Source organism: Amblyraja radiata, chromosome 21, assembly GCF_010909765.2.
Source record: "Amblyraja radiata isolate CabotCenter1 chromosome 21, sAmbRad1.1.pri, whole genome shotgun sequence".
Taxonomy (NCBI): domain Eukaryota; kingdom Metazoa; phylum Chordata; class Chondrichthyes; order Rajiformes; family Rajidae; genus Amblyraja; species Amblyraja radiata.
Window position 1 is genome coordinate 4,841,818 of NC_045976.1, and position 18,606 is coordinate 4,860,423.

Sequence of the window (18,606 nt, forward strand, 5' to 3'; positions counted from 1 at the left end):
TAAGATGGATATAATGCAATTATCAAGTACTGAGAGTCTGAAGTTGGTATTTATAAGCACCGGTTAAATTAAAAAATGTTTAAACTGCCCTAATATTTAAGAGTGGGTTGTGTGAATTTTCTGTGGGAAAAAATAGTGGACAGGTCTTGGGTTCAGAGTGCAGGCTGCACTTGGAGTTTCATTAGTTGCACTGCAGTGCAGCAAGACAATGGGTTCATCACTTCACAACCCTTTAATAGGGGGATTGATTCTTAAGAGAGAGACTTCTGTAGTTCCAAGTAGAACATCAATCTGTCTATAGTAACAGATGTGGAAGAAGGAACTGCAGATGCCGATTTACACCGAAGACAGGCAAGGGATACTGGAATCACTCTGTGTGTCGGGAAGTATCTCTGGTGGAAAGGAATAGCAAGAGATGCTGCTTGTCCCACTGAGTTACTCCAGCATTTGTGTCTATATTAATGAATGTTACTGTTCAGTTTGCACAAGAACATTATCTTTTGGACCACCTTCGACACTGGCTTATTGGATAGGAACTCTTCTTCTTGCGTATGGCGTGCACAACCTAAAGTTGTTGGACAACTTGTTCTATTTGATTGTGCACACCGACCGGGTTGATTGCATTTGTCGAAACAGGGCGGACCACGTGAAGGTTGGAATCTTCCACCCCAGATAGGAACTCTAATTCAGAAGGATTAAAGTTCACGCCATGTTCCAGATTATAATTCAGCCTTTGGTGTTTGGGGTGGGTAGCTGTTAAGAAAGGGTTCATACAATACATACGCTTCTTTGAATCTTGTAGTCCATTTATGATATTAGACAATATAATCTACTCTAATCTTTTAGTTCAGGACTGTTCACTGGAGCTGCTGCATATTATGTTCTGTAGAAAACCCTGTGGGTAGATATAATTGATCTCGCTATACCTTTCTTAGAGCTGCAGACTTCTCTTCAGTCTCTTAGGTTTTAATCACAACCCCACCAAAAAGCTGAAAGCAACTTCTACCATCTGTAACACCTTAACACATAGGTCGAATGGCCTAATTCTGCTCCTATCAAGTTTACTCTGCCATTCAATCACGATCGATCTATTTTTAACCTCAACCCCTTTGTCCTGTAACCTTTGACACCCTTCCCAATCAATAAACTATCAATGTGTATGAAGGAACTGTAGATGCTGCTTTAAACCAAAGATAGACACAAAAGGCTGGAGTAACTCACAGGGACAGGCAGCATCTCTGCAGAGAAGGAATGGGTGATGTTTCGGGTCGAGGCCCTTCTTTAGACTTACTTCAGGGGGAGGGAGATAGATAGATAAGGAAGTGTGAAGGTGTGAAAACTGGGCAAAGGGAATGGAGATCATGGAAAATGTAGAATAGATCATTGTTAGCTGGGAGAAGGTAACCAGAAGGCAGAGATAAAATGCAGTTGGAGACAGTAAGACTGGTCGGAGAACTGGGAAGGGGAGGGAATGGAGAGAGCGGGAAAGCAAGGGTTACTTGAAGTTGGAGAAGTCTATGCTCATACCGTTGGGGTATAAACTGCCCAAGCAAAATATGAGGTGCTGTTCCAATTTAAGCTGGGCCTCACTATGACAATGGTGGAAGGCCAGGACACAAAGCTCTGTGGGAATGGGAGGGGGAGTTAAAATGTCCAGCAACCGGGAGATCAGGTAGGTTCAGGTGGACTGAGTGGAGGTGTTCAGTGAAACGATCGCCAAGCCTGCGTCCACACCTGGAACAGCGGATACAGCAGATGAGGTTGGAGGTGCAAATGAACCTCTACCTCACCTGAAAAAACTATTCGGAGTTAAGGGGGGAGATATAGGGACAGCTGTTGCATCTCTTGCAGTTGCTGGGGAAAGTACTTGGGGAAGGGGTGGGAAGGGACGTTGATCAGAAACTATCAATCTCTGCCTTAAAAATACCCAATGTCTTTGCCTCCACAGCCATCTGTGGTAATGAATTCCACAGATTCACCACCCTCTGGCTAAATAAATTCCTCCTCTCCATTCGGAAGATATGTCCTTTTATTCTGAGATTTTATGCATGGATACATAATTAACAGCAAAAAATAAGAAGCTGCTTTCAGCACTACCCTGTTTTTCCACAGGATGTTCTGGCCCAGTTCTCACGAGTGATAACATCCAACATCAATTACGGACTTCAGTTTTGGTCATTTGCTTGCTTGCTTGTTTGCTCATTGAGAAGCAGCGGATGGAAGAGTTTGAATAGATGGGACAGTTGCTTTGTTTTTTAAATGGCATTTACCTTTTTCATATTTAATGAGGTTAAGCTTGAATCATGAAGTAAACTTAAAAAAACCTGAGACACTCAGCTGACACCATAATAGGTAACATAAAAGTCAATTTTATGTTATCTGAATTTTTCCTATGTATCCTGGACCTGCTTAAAGAAACAGTCAATTATTTCTCAAGAGAAAATGCTCTTCCTCAGTTTCAAATTTTGCATGGAATCGGGACTGGGGCAATAGGTCAATTAGCACATTGTGAAAACGGTGTAGAGCCTGTCTTTCAATATAATAACATGGGAACTGAACAGGTGAGCATCCTGTAGTTACGAGTCAATTATATTGTGACTTTATCTGAAGCTCTGCAGTTTTCATCTCGCATGACAAAGGATATACCTACCTGTATTGTCGGCATACAAAAGTGCTGGAGAAACTCAGCGGTTGCAGCAGCATCTATGGAGCGAAGGAAATAAAGACAACATTTCAGTCCGAAACCCTTCTCCACTCTGAAGAAGGGTTTCGGCCCGAAATGTTGCCTATTTCCTTCGCTCCATAGATGCTGCTGCACACGCTGAGTTTCTCCAGCACTTTTGTCTACCTTCGATTTCCCAGCATCTGCAGTTCCTTCTTAACAACAATGTATTGTAGGCATCACGGAGAGGAGTTGCTAGATCGATTTCTGAGATGAAGGGGTTGATGGACAAAGAGCTAAATCAAATTGTTTTTTTTAATGTAGGAAAGAGCTGCAGATGCAGGTTTAAATTGCAGGTAGTAACTCAACGGGACAGGCAGGATCTCTGGAGAGAAGGAATGGGCAGCATTTCGGAGCGGGTCTGAAGAAGGGTCTCGACCCGAGAAGTCACCTATTCCTTTTCTCCAGAGATGCTGCCTGTCCCGCTGAGTTACTCCGGCATTTTGCATCTTTGGTTTTATGTAATGAGTATACTGTAGAAGAATGAGACACGATCTCAATGAAGCGTATAAGATTCAATACAATACAATACAATATTTATTGTCATATTCTGAGGGTGATTGACAGGGTGGATGGTAACAGAAAATCTCCTCCAGAAGTAGCAGTGTAGTTTCACTGGGCACAACCTGTTCACTATTTATCTACTCTTAGAATGTATGTGTAAGAAGGAGCTGCAGATGCTGGTGTAGACCAAAGCTGTAATAACCCACTCAGTTACTCCAGCTTTTTATATCTATCTTAGATTTTATGTTCTCATGTAATTAATGTAATCCAGAGGACATAGGTTTAAGGTGGGGGTGGGTGGAAGAGATTTAATAGGAACCTGAATAACTTTTCTTTCAACAAAGGGTGATGAGTGTATGGAACAAGCTGCCGGAGGGGATATTTGAGGCAGTTACTATCACATTTAAGAAACATTTAGAAAAGTACATGGCACTTGTGGGGTGGGGGGGGGGGGGGAATGCTGCTATTGTTAAAAAGTTGCATCGTCTTGTATAATAAGCTACTGTGGCAATAAAATATCCAGTGATACTGCTGCTTTCAGTCAGCGTTATATAAATAGCTGACTGCAATTGCACAAACATCTTCACTGGGCAAACTGAATAATGGTTTTATTAATAACAACTGAGTGAGCTGACAGTGATAATAAGCAGAATCTCACGCTATGATTAGCAAGCTATGTCAAGGGCAGTTGCTTCTTGCAGTTACAGATGGGTGATTGTCATGTTCCCCTCATTTTATCACCTTTGGATGAGCCACATTGCAACAAAATCTTAGCGGGATACAGCAAGGAAACAGGCCCTGCGACCAAAGTGCCCCATCCAAGCTAGTCCCATGTGCCCATATCCTTCTAAATCATTCCTATCCATGTAACTGTCCAAGCGTCTTTTAAATACTATTATAGTACTTGCCTTAGCTACTGACAGCCGATTCCATATTCCAACCACCCCGAGGGGGAATGTTGCCTCTTGGATTCCTATTAAACCCATCTCCTTGATTCCCCAACCTAGGTAGAAAAACTCTGTGCATTTATCCTATTTACTGCTCCCATAATTTTATACACCTCAGCCTCCTGTGTACCAAGAAATACGTCCTAGCCTGCCAAATCTTTCCCCATTTGCTGAGGCCCTCGAGTCCTGGCGAAATCCTCTTCGACGTTCTCTGCACCCTTTCTAGCTGAACGACATCCTTCCTGCAGGAGTGACCAAAACTTTACAAAATATCCCATATGTGGCCTTCCCAACTTCTTGTACAACAATGATGCAGCTGGTGTCCTTCATCAGCAGTGTCACCAAAGGCATGAGATCTTGCAGTTCTTTGGCACTGGGATGACGGTGGTCTTCTTGAAGCAGCTGGGTAGCTTAGACCGGAGTAGGGAAGAGGGCCATGAACACCTCTGCTCGTGGTCCGCCAGTTCCCCCGCAGGAAGGCCAATCTAACTTCTGTATAAGTTCTTGGAAAAGGCACACTCAAGTCTGACGGGATGGATGTCTTTCTGTTCTTTCTTCTGACGGTTGGCCTTCTGCTTAAAGTGGGCATACAATGCATTAACTTCACCATCACCAGCGATGCTGCCTGACTTTGCTTTGCAGCTCATTATAGTATTCAGGCCTTGCCATAGTCGATGGGCTTCAGAGTGATTATCTCTTGGCATATTGAAGGCTTTGTAAAGATTGTAGTGAGATTTCTTGTACTGTTCAGGATCATTTGACTTGTACACAGCAATCCTGGCCTATTGATGTTAGTTGAGCCCTGTTCGCCCCACCTGTAAACCAGCTCAGCTATTCATTGCACCTGTAAAATGAAGAAATCATTAAGATTTTAAATAGCTTCAATTGTTCAGTACCCCAAGGCACAAGTCAAGTCAAGTCATGTTTATTTGTCACATACACATACGAGATGTGCAGTGAAATGAAAGTGGCAATGCTGGCGGACTTTTGTGCAAAAAGACAAACAACCAAACAAATTATAAACACAATCATAACACACATATACCTTTACATAATAAATAATGGAAGGAAAAACGTTCAGTAGAGTTAGTCCCTGGTGAGATAGGCGTTTGTGGAGTCACAGGATTTGTCTCCCCTGTTGCTTTGCTTCTCACAGAAGTGGTCTCATCCCTCAACTATCTTGCTCTTTATCTCTTTGGAACCACACACTTTTTAAAAAGTTCCCCCTCCTTTTCCCAAAAATATTTGTTCCCCCTTAACCTTTTAATGATAATGCTATGACTCGTCTTTCTGTCATTGAGAATGGGGATCTGTTAAAATACTACTTACCACTCTCAGCTCAATGAATGGTTTTTATTGTATTGTCCAGATTTCTTCACTGTTGCTGCAAGTACTTCTAGCCAGACCAACAATAGCCCACAGAACATTCTTCACTCTCAAACTACAGAGTATTGGAGTCATACCGTATGTTCTTGTCAAGTTTTGTGGCATCTGCTTTTGGTGCAGCCAAGCACACTAATGGAGTACAATAACAAAACATTAGCAATCCTTGGAGCGCATGGATCCAATAGCAGAGATGTTAAAGCAGTGAATTACATCTACATTGTGTTCACGTTGCAAAAAAACCGGACTGAAACAAACTAGGAGGTTTCATTTATTTAAGAATTTTATTGAGGTAACAATTTTGCATTACTTTACGACAACCAGAGATTTTTCAAATAGCAAAATGAATAAGCTCATCTGTTAACAAAGTTGGATAAAAAGCTAAATTTTGTACAATTGTATAAAATGCTGCTATGATACAAGTCAACCTGTCAATTAAAGCCAGTTGCACATACATGCAAAATTTATGTCACAATATCTGTATATTTAAAAAAATATAGAACCTTGAATCCAAACCTTGATTGTAGAAAACCTTTGAGATAAATTCTATTCCCATTTTCACTATTTCCTGCCCCTCATTTTATGGCATAACCATATTAAATGATAAACTCTTATCTCTTAGATAACTTCTACAAAAATATCCAAAAATTAAAAACTTATCCCACTGTATTCTGCTCAAAATTCAGCAAAATTGGAATACACATATCATACAAAGATCCCAGAGAAGGGAGAAAATTCCATCACCCATTAGTGAGTATTGGCAACGTTAACTCTATTCCTCACCACAGTTTAACATCTAAAAAGCATCAATGCAAAACAGTGGATTGTGCTGCTGCTGCTGCTGCCTCAGCTTTAGAGACATGACTTCAACCTAAAACTTCTGAGCCTGTGGAGTTTGCAAGTTCTCTCCATGGTTACCCTGGGCTCCATCCACATCACAAAGACACTAGTTGGTAAATTAGTGGCCACTTTAAAATACCCGTGGTGTGGATGGGGGGGGGGGGGGAGGGAAAACTGGGGCAAGTTAATCGGGAGATGAGAGAGCATAGGTCAAGTTGAGGGGAGGGGTTTGCACCAAGAACTGGCATAGACCTCAATGGCTTTCTATGTCAAAGTGAAATATGAAGGAAGTATTTCAACAACAAGAAAAATCCCAACCAGATCACCAGTAGCACATTACAGCTCCAAGCAGTACGAGATGAGTAAGAGTGATGCAATTCTATAAACAGTGGATGCTAACTCTCGCCTTTGCCAAGTCTGCAGAATGGGATATATGGAACAACCCACAAAAAAACTAAAGCTAACAAGTTGTCAGAAATTATAGACATGATCAAATATTCGATATAACATGATGCTTTAGAAGTCCCAGTGTGCTCAGTAAAATGAATCAGCCGTGCATCAAAATATGGGTATGAAGCAACTTGAAACATACTGCCCCCCGTCAATTTTGCAGGTATGAAACTCACTCCCAAACCTCACCTAACCTCTATGGTAGGAGATAACAATCTATGCAATGAGGCAGAGAAAAGAATAGTCAATGAACAAACTGCTCAAAAAAAGTCTGCTACACTCATCATCATGGGCGAGTTGGACTGAAGGGCCTGTTCCTGTGCTGTACGACTCAGCCTCGATGTACACTTGCATGTGCGGGGAAAAGATAAGCCAGGCAGAACCTGCAACAGCACGGGGGAAGAAGAAAAGAGAAGTGTGGACGTAATGATGCAAACAGACTTGGCAAAGAATATGAACTAGGCATTGGAAAATTAAAACTACATCAAGAACAAAACTTGAATATTAAATGTCACATTCCTATGATAAGGTTCCACCTTTTGAACCTCAATACAAATTTTAAAACATAAGCTCCAATCTTAGGTAGACAAAAATGCTGGAGAAACTCAGCAGGTGCAGCAGCATCTATGGAGCGAAGGAAATAGGCAACGTTTTGGGCCGAAACCCTTCTTCAGACCAGCTCCAATCGTGTTTAGTATGGGTATTTTACATGTTCTTACAAAGACTATAACACTGATTTGGAAACTTTTCCCAATTAAAGCTGACAAAAGAGATGTTTTTCTTATCATCTGTACATTGAAGAAGTGAATCCTAGTGGACAGACGGGCACTGCACATTAAAGGCATGGAACAAAAAGCAGAAACCACCTTCAGCATCAAGTCTACACTTTCAGTAAACACTTTATTGCACATTTACCCAAAACACAAGGGTGTTCAGAGCTGCACAGGATTAGCAGAACTTCATTTCCCTTCTATAAAATCAATATTTTGAGCAACATTCAAGAGTGGAAGGGTTCATTAAATAACTGGGCATCTCAACTGGATTTGTCACTGAGCATTCACAAGGCTAAATAGAAAAATGGCTTGTTTCTGTGCAACTCCATGACTAAATGTTGGAGATATAAAATACCAAACTACTTTCAAAGGTAGACAGAAATGCTGGAGAAACTCAGCGGGTGAGGCAGCATCTATGGAGCGAAGGAATAGGCGACGTTTTGGCTCTCGACCCGAAACGTCGCCTATTCCTTCGCTCCATCGATGCTGCCTCACCCGCTGAGTTTCTCCAGCATTTTTGTCTACCTTCGATTTTTCCAGCATCTGCGGCTTTCTTAAACTACTTTCAAAGGTCATCAGCTTGAAACATGAACTTTTCTTATGCCTCTACACACACTGCCTGGTCTGCTGTGTACTTGTGAGGAATATTGTTTTCATCTCAGTTACGAACTTACACAGATTTTTGTTCAAAATGATTCCCTACATTCAAGCAGGTAATTATTTCCACATTAAAAGTATACCTCCAGTACATTACATTCAAGCTCAAGCTTTCTCCCCCACTGGATCTTCATCAGAATTCACTATTCCAGGTTAAAAGTACATCGTTATTTCAAAGCACAGATAGAAATGCATAAAACCAAATCAGAAAGATAGCTCGGGAGGCAGAGGCCATTAATCAGTGTCCCCTCTGCAGAATAAACCTTGAAGATGCACAAGGAAACACATGTAGTGGGAATACTTTGGGCCTTCAGCAAAGGGCATGGCTGATACAATGTACACAATTATTTTCAATTGTAAACACCCCAGGTAAAATAATGGAAGACACTGGACAAGGCCTGAGTGAATAGCTGTAGGAAGCTACTGCAGATGCTGGTTTACACCAAAGATAGGCACAAAATGCTGGAGTTACTGAGCTAGGATTTCTGGAGAGAAGGAATTGGCAAATAACAATATGTTAACTAACGTCACTCTCTCCAGAGATACTGCCTGCCCCGCTGAGTTACTCCAGCATTTTGTATTGAGGTTTCCTCAGACCTCAAACAACTGCACCGTGCTGACAACATTCACCTGGCTCCAACACGGCCACATGTTGGCAAGAGCCAGCATTCAGTATCGCATAAACCACATCTTAGCAGGGCACATTAGAACTCGTGTAGAAAATGGACCACAAATTGTACAAATACCGATTTCTATCCAAAATGTCACAGGCTGGCAATATGGAGACATCTAGTGTAAAGAACAAAACGTTCATTAAATTGAAAAGTATTTCCATTTACAACAAAAACTATAAAGAAGTTTTAAAATGGAAAACAATTAAAAGCAAGACAAAAGTTAGATAGTTTTGCAATAATTGAGGATTACAGAATGAATGGTCACGCATAAATGCAATCTCAGAGGAAAAGGGAAACACTTTAAAATAGAGAAATTCATTGATTGAAGTAGTGACTTAACATTGGACTTTAACTTAAGATTGGTTTGAATAGATGGATCATGGAAAGGTGATAAATGTGAGCAGAAATGTTTGTTCACATGGCATGCACAGAGAGGAATAAAGAATCCATTCTGGTATGTTCAGAAATACAATCAAACACTTCAATCAACTATTTCAATGTCCAGGATGTCAAAAAAGAAATTCCAATGTCTTTCCAGGTCATTAATAAAAGATGCCAAAATGGAGATATCTCTGTGGAACGGAAACCTGAGAGACCGCAGATGCTGGAATCTTGACCAAAACACAAAGTGCTGGAGGAACTCAGCGGGTCAGGACAGCCCAAAACCCAGGCCCCCCCCCCCCCCCCCCCCCCCCCCCCCACCCCACCAACCATCTCAAGGGGTCAGGCCACCTGAAACACCGGCCGACCATTCCTCTTTCTAGATGATGTCTGACCTGATGAGTTCCTCCAGCATTTTAGGAATTTCTGGGGAAGATAGGCATAATTTACCATCAACAGCAAACTAGGTAAAGTTTTTGGATGGAGTATGACATTTGTGGAATTATTCGGCGTTGTTGTGAGTCAGCGGGATTCCAAAGCACTCCCTCATCCAACGTTTGCTCATTGTTAAGGGAGATACATCAGTGCAGAATTACATCTTTGATTAGTGAAAGGCCTGTATAGAATGGATGCAGAGAGGATGTTTCCACTAGTGGGAGAGTCTAGGACCAGAGGCAATAGCCTCAATGAAAGGATGTTCATTTAGGAAGGAGATGAATCTGTGGAATGCATTGCCACAGACGGCTGTGGAGGTCAGGTCAATGGATTATTATTAAGGTGGAGATTGACAGATTCTTGATTAGTACGGATGTCAGAGGTTTGGTGGAGAAAGCAGGAGAATGCGGTTGAGAGGGAAATATAGATCAGGAGGATTAGACTTGATGGGCAGAATGGCCTAATTCTGCTATTATCACTTATCTAAACCAGAATATGTTAGGAATGGCTGATTGCATCAATGACTTCAGCTCCAGGTCATTGCAAGGGATCTTGAACAACTTCAACAATAACGACACCAGAACGACCTATCCAAAGTGGGCGTTTTCACTGTCGAATTGTTAAATTCCTTTCACAATCGCCTCAAAATATGCAGTTCCACGCGCTCTTGCAGCTCGAGGTGGACACTTCAAAAGCAGGACTGAAAAATCTGCAAGTGAGCCACATCAACATTAGGCAATGACAATCTCCAAGAACATGTACTCTTGCGACGCGAGCTGGACAATATTAGACGGTAGAACTGAAAAGTGCTAGCGAGTGAGCAACATAACCTTCTCCAACAAGAGCAGGTCTAACAGCTCTCTGAGCGTAGAAGCTAGATGCGGAAAGTCCAAAATAAAAACAAAACTTTCTGCAAGAAATCATCCCTCTCCACAGATGCAGCTGACCATTCCCAGTATTCCCGTGCATGCAGCTGACCATTCCCAGTATTCCCGTGCATGCAGCTGACCATTCCCAGTATTCCCGTGCATGCAGCTGACCATTCCCAGTATTCCCGTGCTTTTACTTCACCCATCCTAGTCAAGTGGTTAAAGGGTTAAATGAAGTTGCCTCAAACAGTACCCTTCACTTGTGGGTGGTGCTTTTACAAAGGCCCAGTTATCATTTGTAGAATGTACTCCCTAGTTGTGGAATGCTCAATACACGGGAAAAGGTTCTCCTCTTCTTTCCTAGCAGTTCTCTTTTAATATTTTGAAAACCTATTTAGCCACTTGTCTTCAAAATTACAAAAATGTTTAACCCTCATTTATCTAATCTCCATTTGATGTACTACATCCCTTGGTTCACTATAGTGCACTTTCTTCCAGAAAGTCCCAGGCTCCAGAATCCACAACACATGCACCCAAATGTATTTCCACTAGCACATTGTAGAGCTGGAACATAACTACTATCCCCTTTTATTCTAGAAATAAAATTAAAGATTACTTTTCCATTTCAAAGGCTGGAAGAGGGTCACTTTTTAGTTTACCAGTTTAGAGACAGTGCAGAAACAGGCCCTTCAGCCCACCGAGTCCGCACCGCCCAGCAATCCCCATACATCGACTTTATTCTACGTACACTAGGGACAATTTACAATTTAACCAAACCAATTAACCTACAATCCTGTACGTCTTTGGAGTGTGGGAGGAAACTGGAGCACCCGGGGAAAACCCACGCAGGTCACGGGGAGAACGTACAAACTCCATACAGACAGCACCCGTAATCAGAATCGATCCCCGGGTCTCTGGTGCTGTAAGGCAGCAACTCAATCGCAGCGCCACTCTGAATTTCTATTAAGGGAAAAAATATTTTAACATTGCAGAGAAAATGGTAGAAATCTAAAACAAGGATCCCTGCACATTCTATATCAAAGCCTAGAAGATGACACTGAATCTGCAAATATTGTAGACCATGGTGTGTGGTTCGATGGTGAATTTAGGAAACTGAGATGGGAACATTAACATTTATCACCAAACTATGAACTGTTCAACTGTACATGTTCTCCATAACTGATCTATTAAATTCCACTTATCAAATTTATGATGAAAATAAAAAGGTGCTGTCTTGCATGTATGTCATCATTATAAGAAGGTTATTGCGTATGAAGCAATGGAAAGTATTCATTCAAACTAGACCCAAATATTTCTGAGGAAAATAAAACACACACAACAGAACTAATAAAACAAAGTACACATCTGTTCAAAAATTAAAGTCCCAACATCATCAGTAAAATGTACGTCCACAAAATGCTTGTGTCAGGGTATTGTTGAGGAAGTGATTGTTACAGAGTATTCAAGCTGTAGTCATGTTGCTGGTGTTCAGTTATCAGGTGAGGCAGGCGATGAAGGCACTTCAATGCCGTCAGGAAGTCGGCGAATATAGAAGAGGATGTAGGCTTGAGCTTTGCAAACTTCATCCACAGTACACAGAGTCACCGTTGAATCATTGCAATGGACCCACAACCCTACAAAAGCCAAAGTATTCCAGTTACAAAATAAACAGCACTAAACATGAATGCTGCCATTTAGGGCAATATTCTTTTTTAGTTTAAAAAAAATATATAGGGCAGAAACAGTCCCTTCGGCCCAAGTCCACGCTGAAAAGCAATCACCCCGTATACTAGCACTATCCTTCACGCTGGGGACAATTTACTATTTACAGAAGCCAATTAACCCACAAACCTGTTCGTCTTTGGAATATAGGAGGAAACCAGAGCACCCAGAGAAAGCCCGAGGGAGAACGTACAAACTCCGTACAGACAACACGTGTAGTCAGGATGGAACCCGGGTCTCTGGCGCTGTAACTCAGCATCTCTACCGCTGCGCCACCCTGCTGCCCATGTTCCCAAGGTGCCATTACATGCAAACTAAAAAAAGCCTTAATCCCAAGGAGACCATCAGAGGCCACGCTCCTGAAAGGGATACGACACAGCTGCAGTAACAGGATACAGGCGGGGGGGGGCTCTCCCAGCCAAGGCCAACTGCACCAGGACAATATCAGTCCGTTAGATCAGGGTTCAAACAACATTGCAGTCGCTTACACATTGAAATAGTGCGGGCAAATGGTCAAAGGATTCTAATTTTACATTCTGAATGAGATTCTGGAGAGGGCAACTGCTTTAAAGGAAGACATGCAGAAGCTTCAGTCAAAACAATTAATCATGCACAGAAAGGCAACATAAGAGTAAGAGAGCAAGAAGAAAAATAACACAATATCAAAGGCAATTCAGGCTGATCTGTTTAGTTCAATGCAGCTCAAAATTAGAACATTACACCAATTTCATTTTAAAGAGCAGATCAAATTTGCCTCAGCCCATGGTTCATTAAAATCAAATGCAGTTCACAGCAATCATCATGTTTGAATCAACCAAATTCACACCCTAATACAAGACATTATCCCATTTGCACAGTTCTCCTCTGCAGTTTTATGTTTTGGATGAGACAAGAGTGAGCCTTTTATGCAGTTTTTGCATCATGGAAAGTATCTGGCAGGAGAACCAATCCCTTGGTTTAAAGTGTGCGTTTCAAATGCAACCTCGCCCACCCACTCCCACCTGCCTAAAACATTCCTACCCCTGAAGCCAATAGATTTAGAAATTGGATAATCACATGTGCAGCCTCTGGCAATGAAGAAAGACGGAGAATCGAGCCAGAGTTTGATTGATTAAACTCTGGGGAAGGTTATAGTGAGGGGAAAGCGGAAGGATGATGGGTTGGAGGAAACAGAAACCAGAGACAACTCTCTCTCTCTCTTTTTGTCCCCCTCACAGATCTCTAAATGCAATTTAACTGATAGCTCTCAGATTGACAATAGACAATAGGTGCAGGAGTAGGCCATTTGGCCCTTCGAGCCAACACCGCCATTCAATGTGATCATGGCTGATCATCCACAATCAGTACCCTGTTCCTGCCTTCTCCCCATATCCCCTGACTCCGCCATTTCTAAGAGCATTATCTAGCTCTCTCTTGAAAGCATCCAGAGAACCTGCCTCCACCGCCCTCTGAGGCAGAGAATTCCACAGACTCACCACTCACTGTGAGAAAAAGTATTTCCTCATCTCCGTTCTAAATGACTTACTCCTTATTCTTAAACTGTGGCCCCTGGTTCTGGACTCCCCCAACATCGGGAACATGTTTCCTGCCTCTAGTGTGTCCAAGCCCTTAACAATCTTATATGTTTCAATGAGAACCTCTCATCCTTCTAAACTCCAGAGTGTACAAGCCCAGCTGCTCCATTCTCTCAGCATATGACAGTCCCGCCATCCCGGGAATTAACCTTGTGAACCTACGCTGCATTCCCTCAATAGCAAGAATTGCCACTGTAAAGAGAATTATGTGCAGTGTTCATGGGCAAATAAATTTAGTTTTTTTTACATTGTTATTTAACACTATTTTATTTCCCCAGACTGATGTGCTAGGGATAAGAGCACATTAAACACAGTAAACGCACACACCTCCATCCGTATTGTAGCAATACGCTGTATAATGTCCTGAGCCAAAGCCCTTTCCGTGATGCATGACCACGGCAGCCAGGTCATACGTGAAGTAATTGGTCCCGAGGGCTCCAGTGGACTCTCTGCAACAGTATGGCTCCATGTTTAACACCTGGTCGAAGCTCACGTGGACTCCGATCTTCTCACGGTGATTGCGACCCGACCACCTGCGAGAAAGACAGCAGTGAGAGTACAAACACTGAACCGCAAACGCCAACGCTCGCAACTGGTGTTGGTTATTAAATTCCTAGTTACCTAAAGCGTTTGAGGTGTAGACGCAGAACATGAGGTAGCTTGTGGATCACGAGCTGTTTCTGTGCTTCAGTTAGGATCAATGGTTTTGAAGAGGACTTCCTGCGCTTACCTAAGACAAGAAGCAACTTTTAAACATCTCTACATGAACATTTCAACACAATTCGCCAAATATGGCATCACGTCAAATGGAATTTTTTGAACAGCGGTAACTAGATTTTGCTGAATAAAAATGTTGTTCCACTTGCCTACACCGTTGGAAAATCAGAGTCATAGAGTCTTACAACATGGAAACAGGCCCTTCAACCCAACCTGCCCACACCGGCCAACATGTCCCATCTACACTAGTCCCACCTGCCTGTTTTTGGGCAATATCCTTCTTAACCTGTCCTAGTCATATACCTGTCTACATGTTTCTTAAATGTTGCGGTAGTCCCTGCCTCAACTACACCCCCCAGTAGATAGTTTCATACCACCACCAACCTTTGTGTGAAAAGGTTGCCCCTCAGGTTCCTATTAAATCTCCCCCCTCACCTTAAACCTATGTCCTCTGGTTCTCGATTCCCCTACTATGGACTAGAGACTGCGCGTCTACCTGATCTATTCCTCTCATGATTTTGTACACCTCTAGAAAAGATCACCCCTCATCCCCCTGCGCTCCAAGGAATCGAGTCCCAGACTGCTCAACCTGGCCCGATAGCTCAGGCCCTCGAATCCTGGTAACATCCTCGTAAATCTTCTCACCACACCTTTATAGTTCGGCACCATTTTACTGATAACATGGTGCCCAAAACTGAACACCATACTCTAAATGCCTTGCAGCAAATGAATGAAGCACTTAATGGTGAAGCTGATAAAGCTCGGCCTACAGGACAAATTGCCAAAAAATTCACACACTTTCAACCAAGAGTTTAGCATCTAAGCAACGAGTGTTATTGGCTGCTCTTCCTTCTACAAAATTACTATTTTATTGCTTCCTGACAAATTATTATTATTTCAGTTTTCCTTTCTGCGATGCAACGTTGTCAAAACAAGGAAGGCAGCCAGCACCTGAAATGAAGAGGCAGAGATGGTGGACAAGTTTTAAATAGTTCCCAAGACGTGGTGGCCATTGGCAATGCTAACATGCACTGCTCTAAAGCAGGCTGCAGTCAAGAGTCAACTATAATCTGCAGTCATCTAAACCAGAATGAAGGATGGAATGCTAAATTTCATTGTCCGTATAACTCAATATCACCTAGCCCACGGCCAACAATGCACCATTGTGGGCTTCACCTTTCCATGATCATTGTTACTTTTAGCATATCTTTCATTCATTTGTTCCACATCTCTCTATATCACTGTCTGTATCGCTTGTTTCCCTTTCCCCAGACTCTCAGTCTGAAGGATCTGGACCCGAAACATCACCTATACCTTTTCTCCAGAGATGCTGCCTGACCCGCTGAGTTACTCCAGCTTTTTGTGTATATATATTAGGTTTGAGCATCAGTAAAATACCCATCTCGGGAAAACAAGGATGGGAAAGCACATCTCGGACCCGCAGACCCTCAGCATAGGAGCACCGCAAGGCTGCGTACTCTCCCCTCTCCTCTACACCAACTACTGCACCTCCAATAACTCCTCTGTCAAGCTTCTCAAGTTTGCGGACGACACAACCCCGATTGGACTAATTCAAGATGGGGAGGAATCTGCCTACAGACAAGAAGTGACACAGCTGCCGTCCTGGTGCCATCGCAACAACCTGGAGCTCAATGCTCTTAAGACAGTGGAATTGATTGTAGACTTGGATAGCTTCCCCTACCCTCCCCTCCCCCAATCACCATCAACAACACCACAGTCACATCTGTGGAGTCTTTTGAGTTCCTTGGAACCATCATCTCCAAGGACCTTAAATGGGGGGCCACCATCGACTCCACAGTCAAAAAGGCCCAATAGAGGATGTACTTCCTGCGGCAGCTGAGGAAACACAATCTGCCACAGGCAATGATGGTCCAAATCTATACTGCCATCGTAGAGTCTGTCCTCACCTTCCCCATCATAGTTTGGCTCAGCCACCAAACACGACATCCGGAGGCTGCAGCAAATCGTTCGATCAGCTGAGAAGGTTATTGGCTGCAACCTTCCCTCCATTGATGAACTGTACACTGCAAGGGCCAGGAAGCGAGTGGGTAAGATCATCTCTGACCACTCTCACCCTGGCCACAAACTCTTTGAATCACTTCCCTCTGGAAGGCGACTCCGGACTGTCAAAGCTGCCACAGCCAGACATAAAAACAGCTTTCTTTCCCACGAGCAGTAGCTCTACTCAATAACCAAAAGTCTGTAGCCTCCTTTTGCTCTGGTATTTTATTTCATTCACATGTTTAAACTATAATGATTTATTCTTAATGTTTTATTCTTAATGGTTTACTGTATGTCGTGTTGTTACTTGCGAGCAGAGCACCAAGGCAGATTCCTTGTATGTGGGCATACTTGGCCAATAAACTTATTCATTCATTCATTCATGACATGTTCAAATCAGACACAAGCTGTGAAACAGAATTCTGTACATCTGGTCTGTAGCAGCAATAGGAAAAAGTGTAAAAAGAAACATCCACAAATTAGTTTCTAACACCCTCGAAGGAAGAGTGGGGTCTGATTTGGTTAGGCTTATTATTGTCATGTGTACAATGAAATGCTTTGTTTTGCATGTTACCCAAACAGATCAGATATAATATATTAAATACTATCGTCAAATTCAAGTACAATATTAAGAATAAGGAGTAAGCCATATAGAACGGAGATGAGGAAACACTTTTTCTCACAGAGTGGTGAGTCTGTGGAATTCTCTGCCTCAGGGGGCGGTGGAGGCGGGTTCTCTGGATGCTTTCAAGAGAGAGCTAGATAGGGCTCTTAAAAATAGCAGTCAGGGGGAGAAGGCAGGAACAGGGTACTGATTGTGGATGATCAGCCATGATCACATTGAATGGCGGTGCTGGCTCGAAGGGCCGAATGGCCTACTCCTGCACCTATTGTCTATTGTTTAATAGATAGAGCAAAGGCGAAGATACCGAGTGCAGTATATAGTTCTCAGCATTGTAGCGCATCAGTTCCATAGACAAAGTGCAATGTAGAGGAGAAGCAGGCAGTACCCCCAGCCTACGGAAGGACCGTTCAGAGGGGAAGCTGTTCCCAAGTCGGGTGGTGCGTGCTTGCAACCTTCTGTCAGACCGGAGCAGAGAAAAGGAATGACTGGGGTGGGACAAAGCTTTGATTATGTTGTCTGCTTTTCCAAGGCAGCGCGAAGTGTCGATAGGAATCAATGGTGAGAAGTCTGGTCTGTGCTACATCTATAACTTTCTGCAATGTCTTGTGATCCTGGGCAGAGTTGTTGCAACACTACACTGTGATGCAACCTGACAATATACATTCTATTGTGTGTCTGTAGAAGTTCGTAAGAGTCATTTGATACAAGCAGAATTTTCTCAATCGACTCCTCGTAAAGTAGAGGAGTTGATGTGCCTTCTTGGCCGTCACATCAATGTGGTTGGTCCACGACAGCTTGATGGTAATAGTGGTGTCAAGGAACGACAGGAAGCTCTCAACCATTTCCACCTTGGCACCATGGATGCTGATGGGGCATATACTCCAGCATTCTTGCCAAAATTAATCACTAGCTCCTTCGTCTTTCTGACATCGAGGGAGAGGTTATTATCCTGACACCATGTTACAAAGTTCTCTATCTCCTTCCAGTATTCTGCTTCGTCACTATTAGTGATCCGGCCCACAACACAGGAATCATTTTCAAACATAGATGGAGTTAGAGCAGAATTTGGCCGTACAGTGAAAAGCTTTGCTTGTGTGCCATCCAGTCTAATCATAGGATACACGAGTACAGTCAAGCCATACATAAGTACCCCAAGTAGTGCAATGAGAAAAATACCAGAATCCAGTGTTATCAGTATTATGGCTGCTCTCATTCATCTTGATTGCATTTGTCTGCAGAACTGGTGGCCAACAACTCTCGTAATTCGAGAACAGTCTCAGGTGTACCACTATTTGAATAAGGGAGACAAAG

General features: G+C 42.8%; 1 protein-coding gene across 1 annotated transcript in view; it reads right to left on the bottom strand.

Annotated features, from left to right (window-relative positions):
• Window positions 1-11,487: 11,487 nt before the first annotated feature.
• The window catches only part of usp44 (ubiquitin specific peptidase 44), a 55,208-nt gene continuing 48,089 nt past the window's right edge, over window positions 11,488-18,606 (bottom strand). The window contains exons 4-6 of the mRNA XM_033039405.1: window positions 14,553-14,661; window positions 14,259-14,464; window positions 11,488-12,269 (exon numbers count right to left, since the gene is read on the bottom strand). Of these exons, the coding sequence (XP_032895296.1) occupies window positions 12,124-12,269; window positions 14,259-14,464; window positions 14,553-14,661 (461 nt within the window). The 3' untranslated portion in view covers window positions 11,488-12,123. The remainder of the gene's footprint in view (window positions 12,270-14,258; window positions 14,465-14,552; window positions 14,662-18,606) is intronic.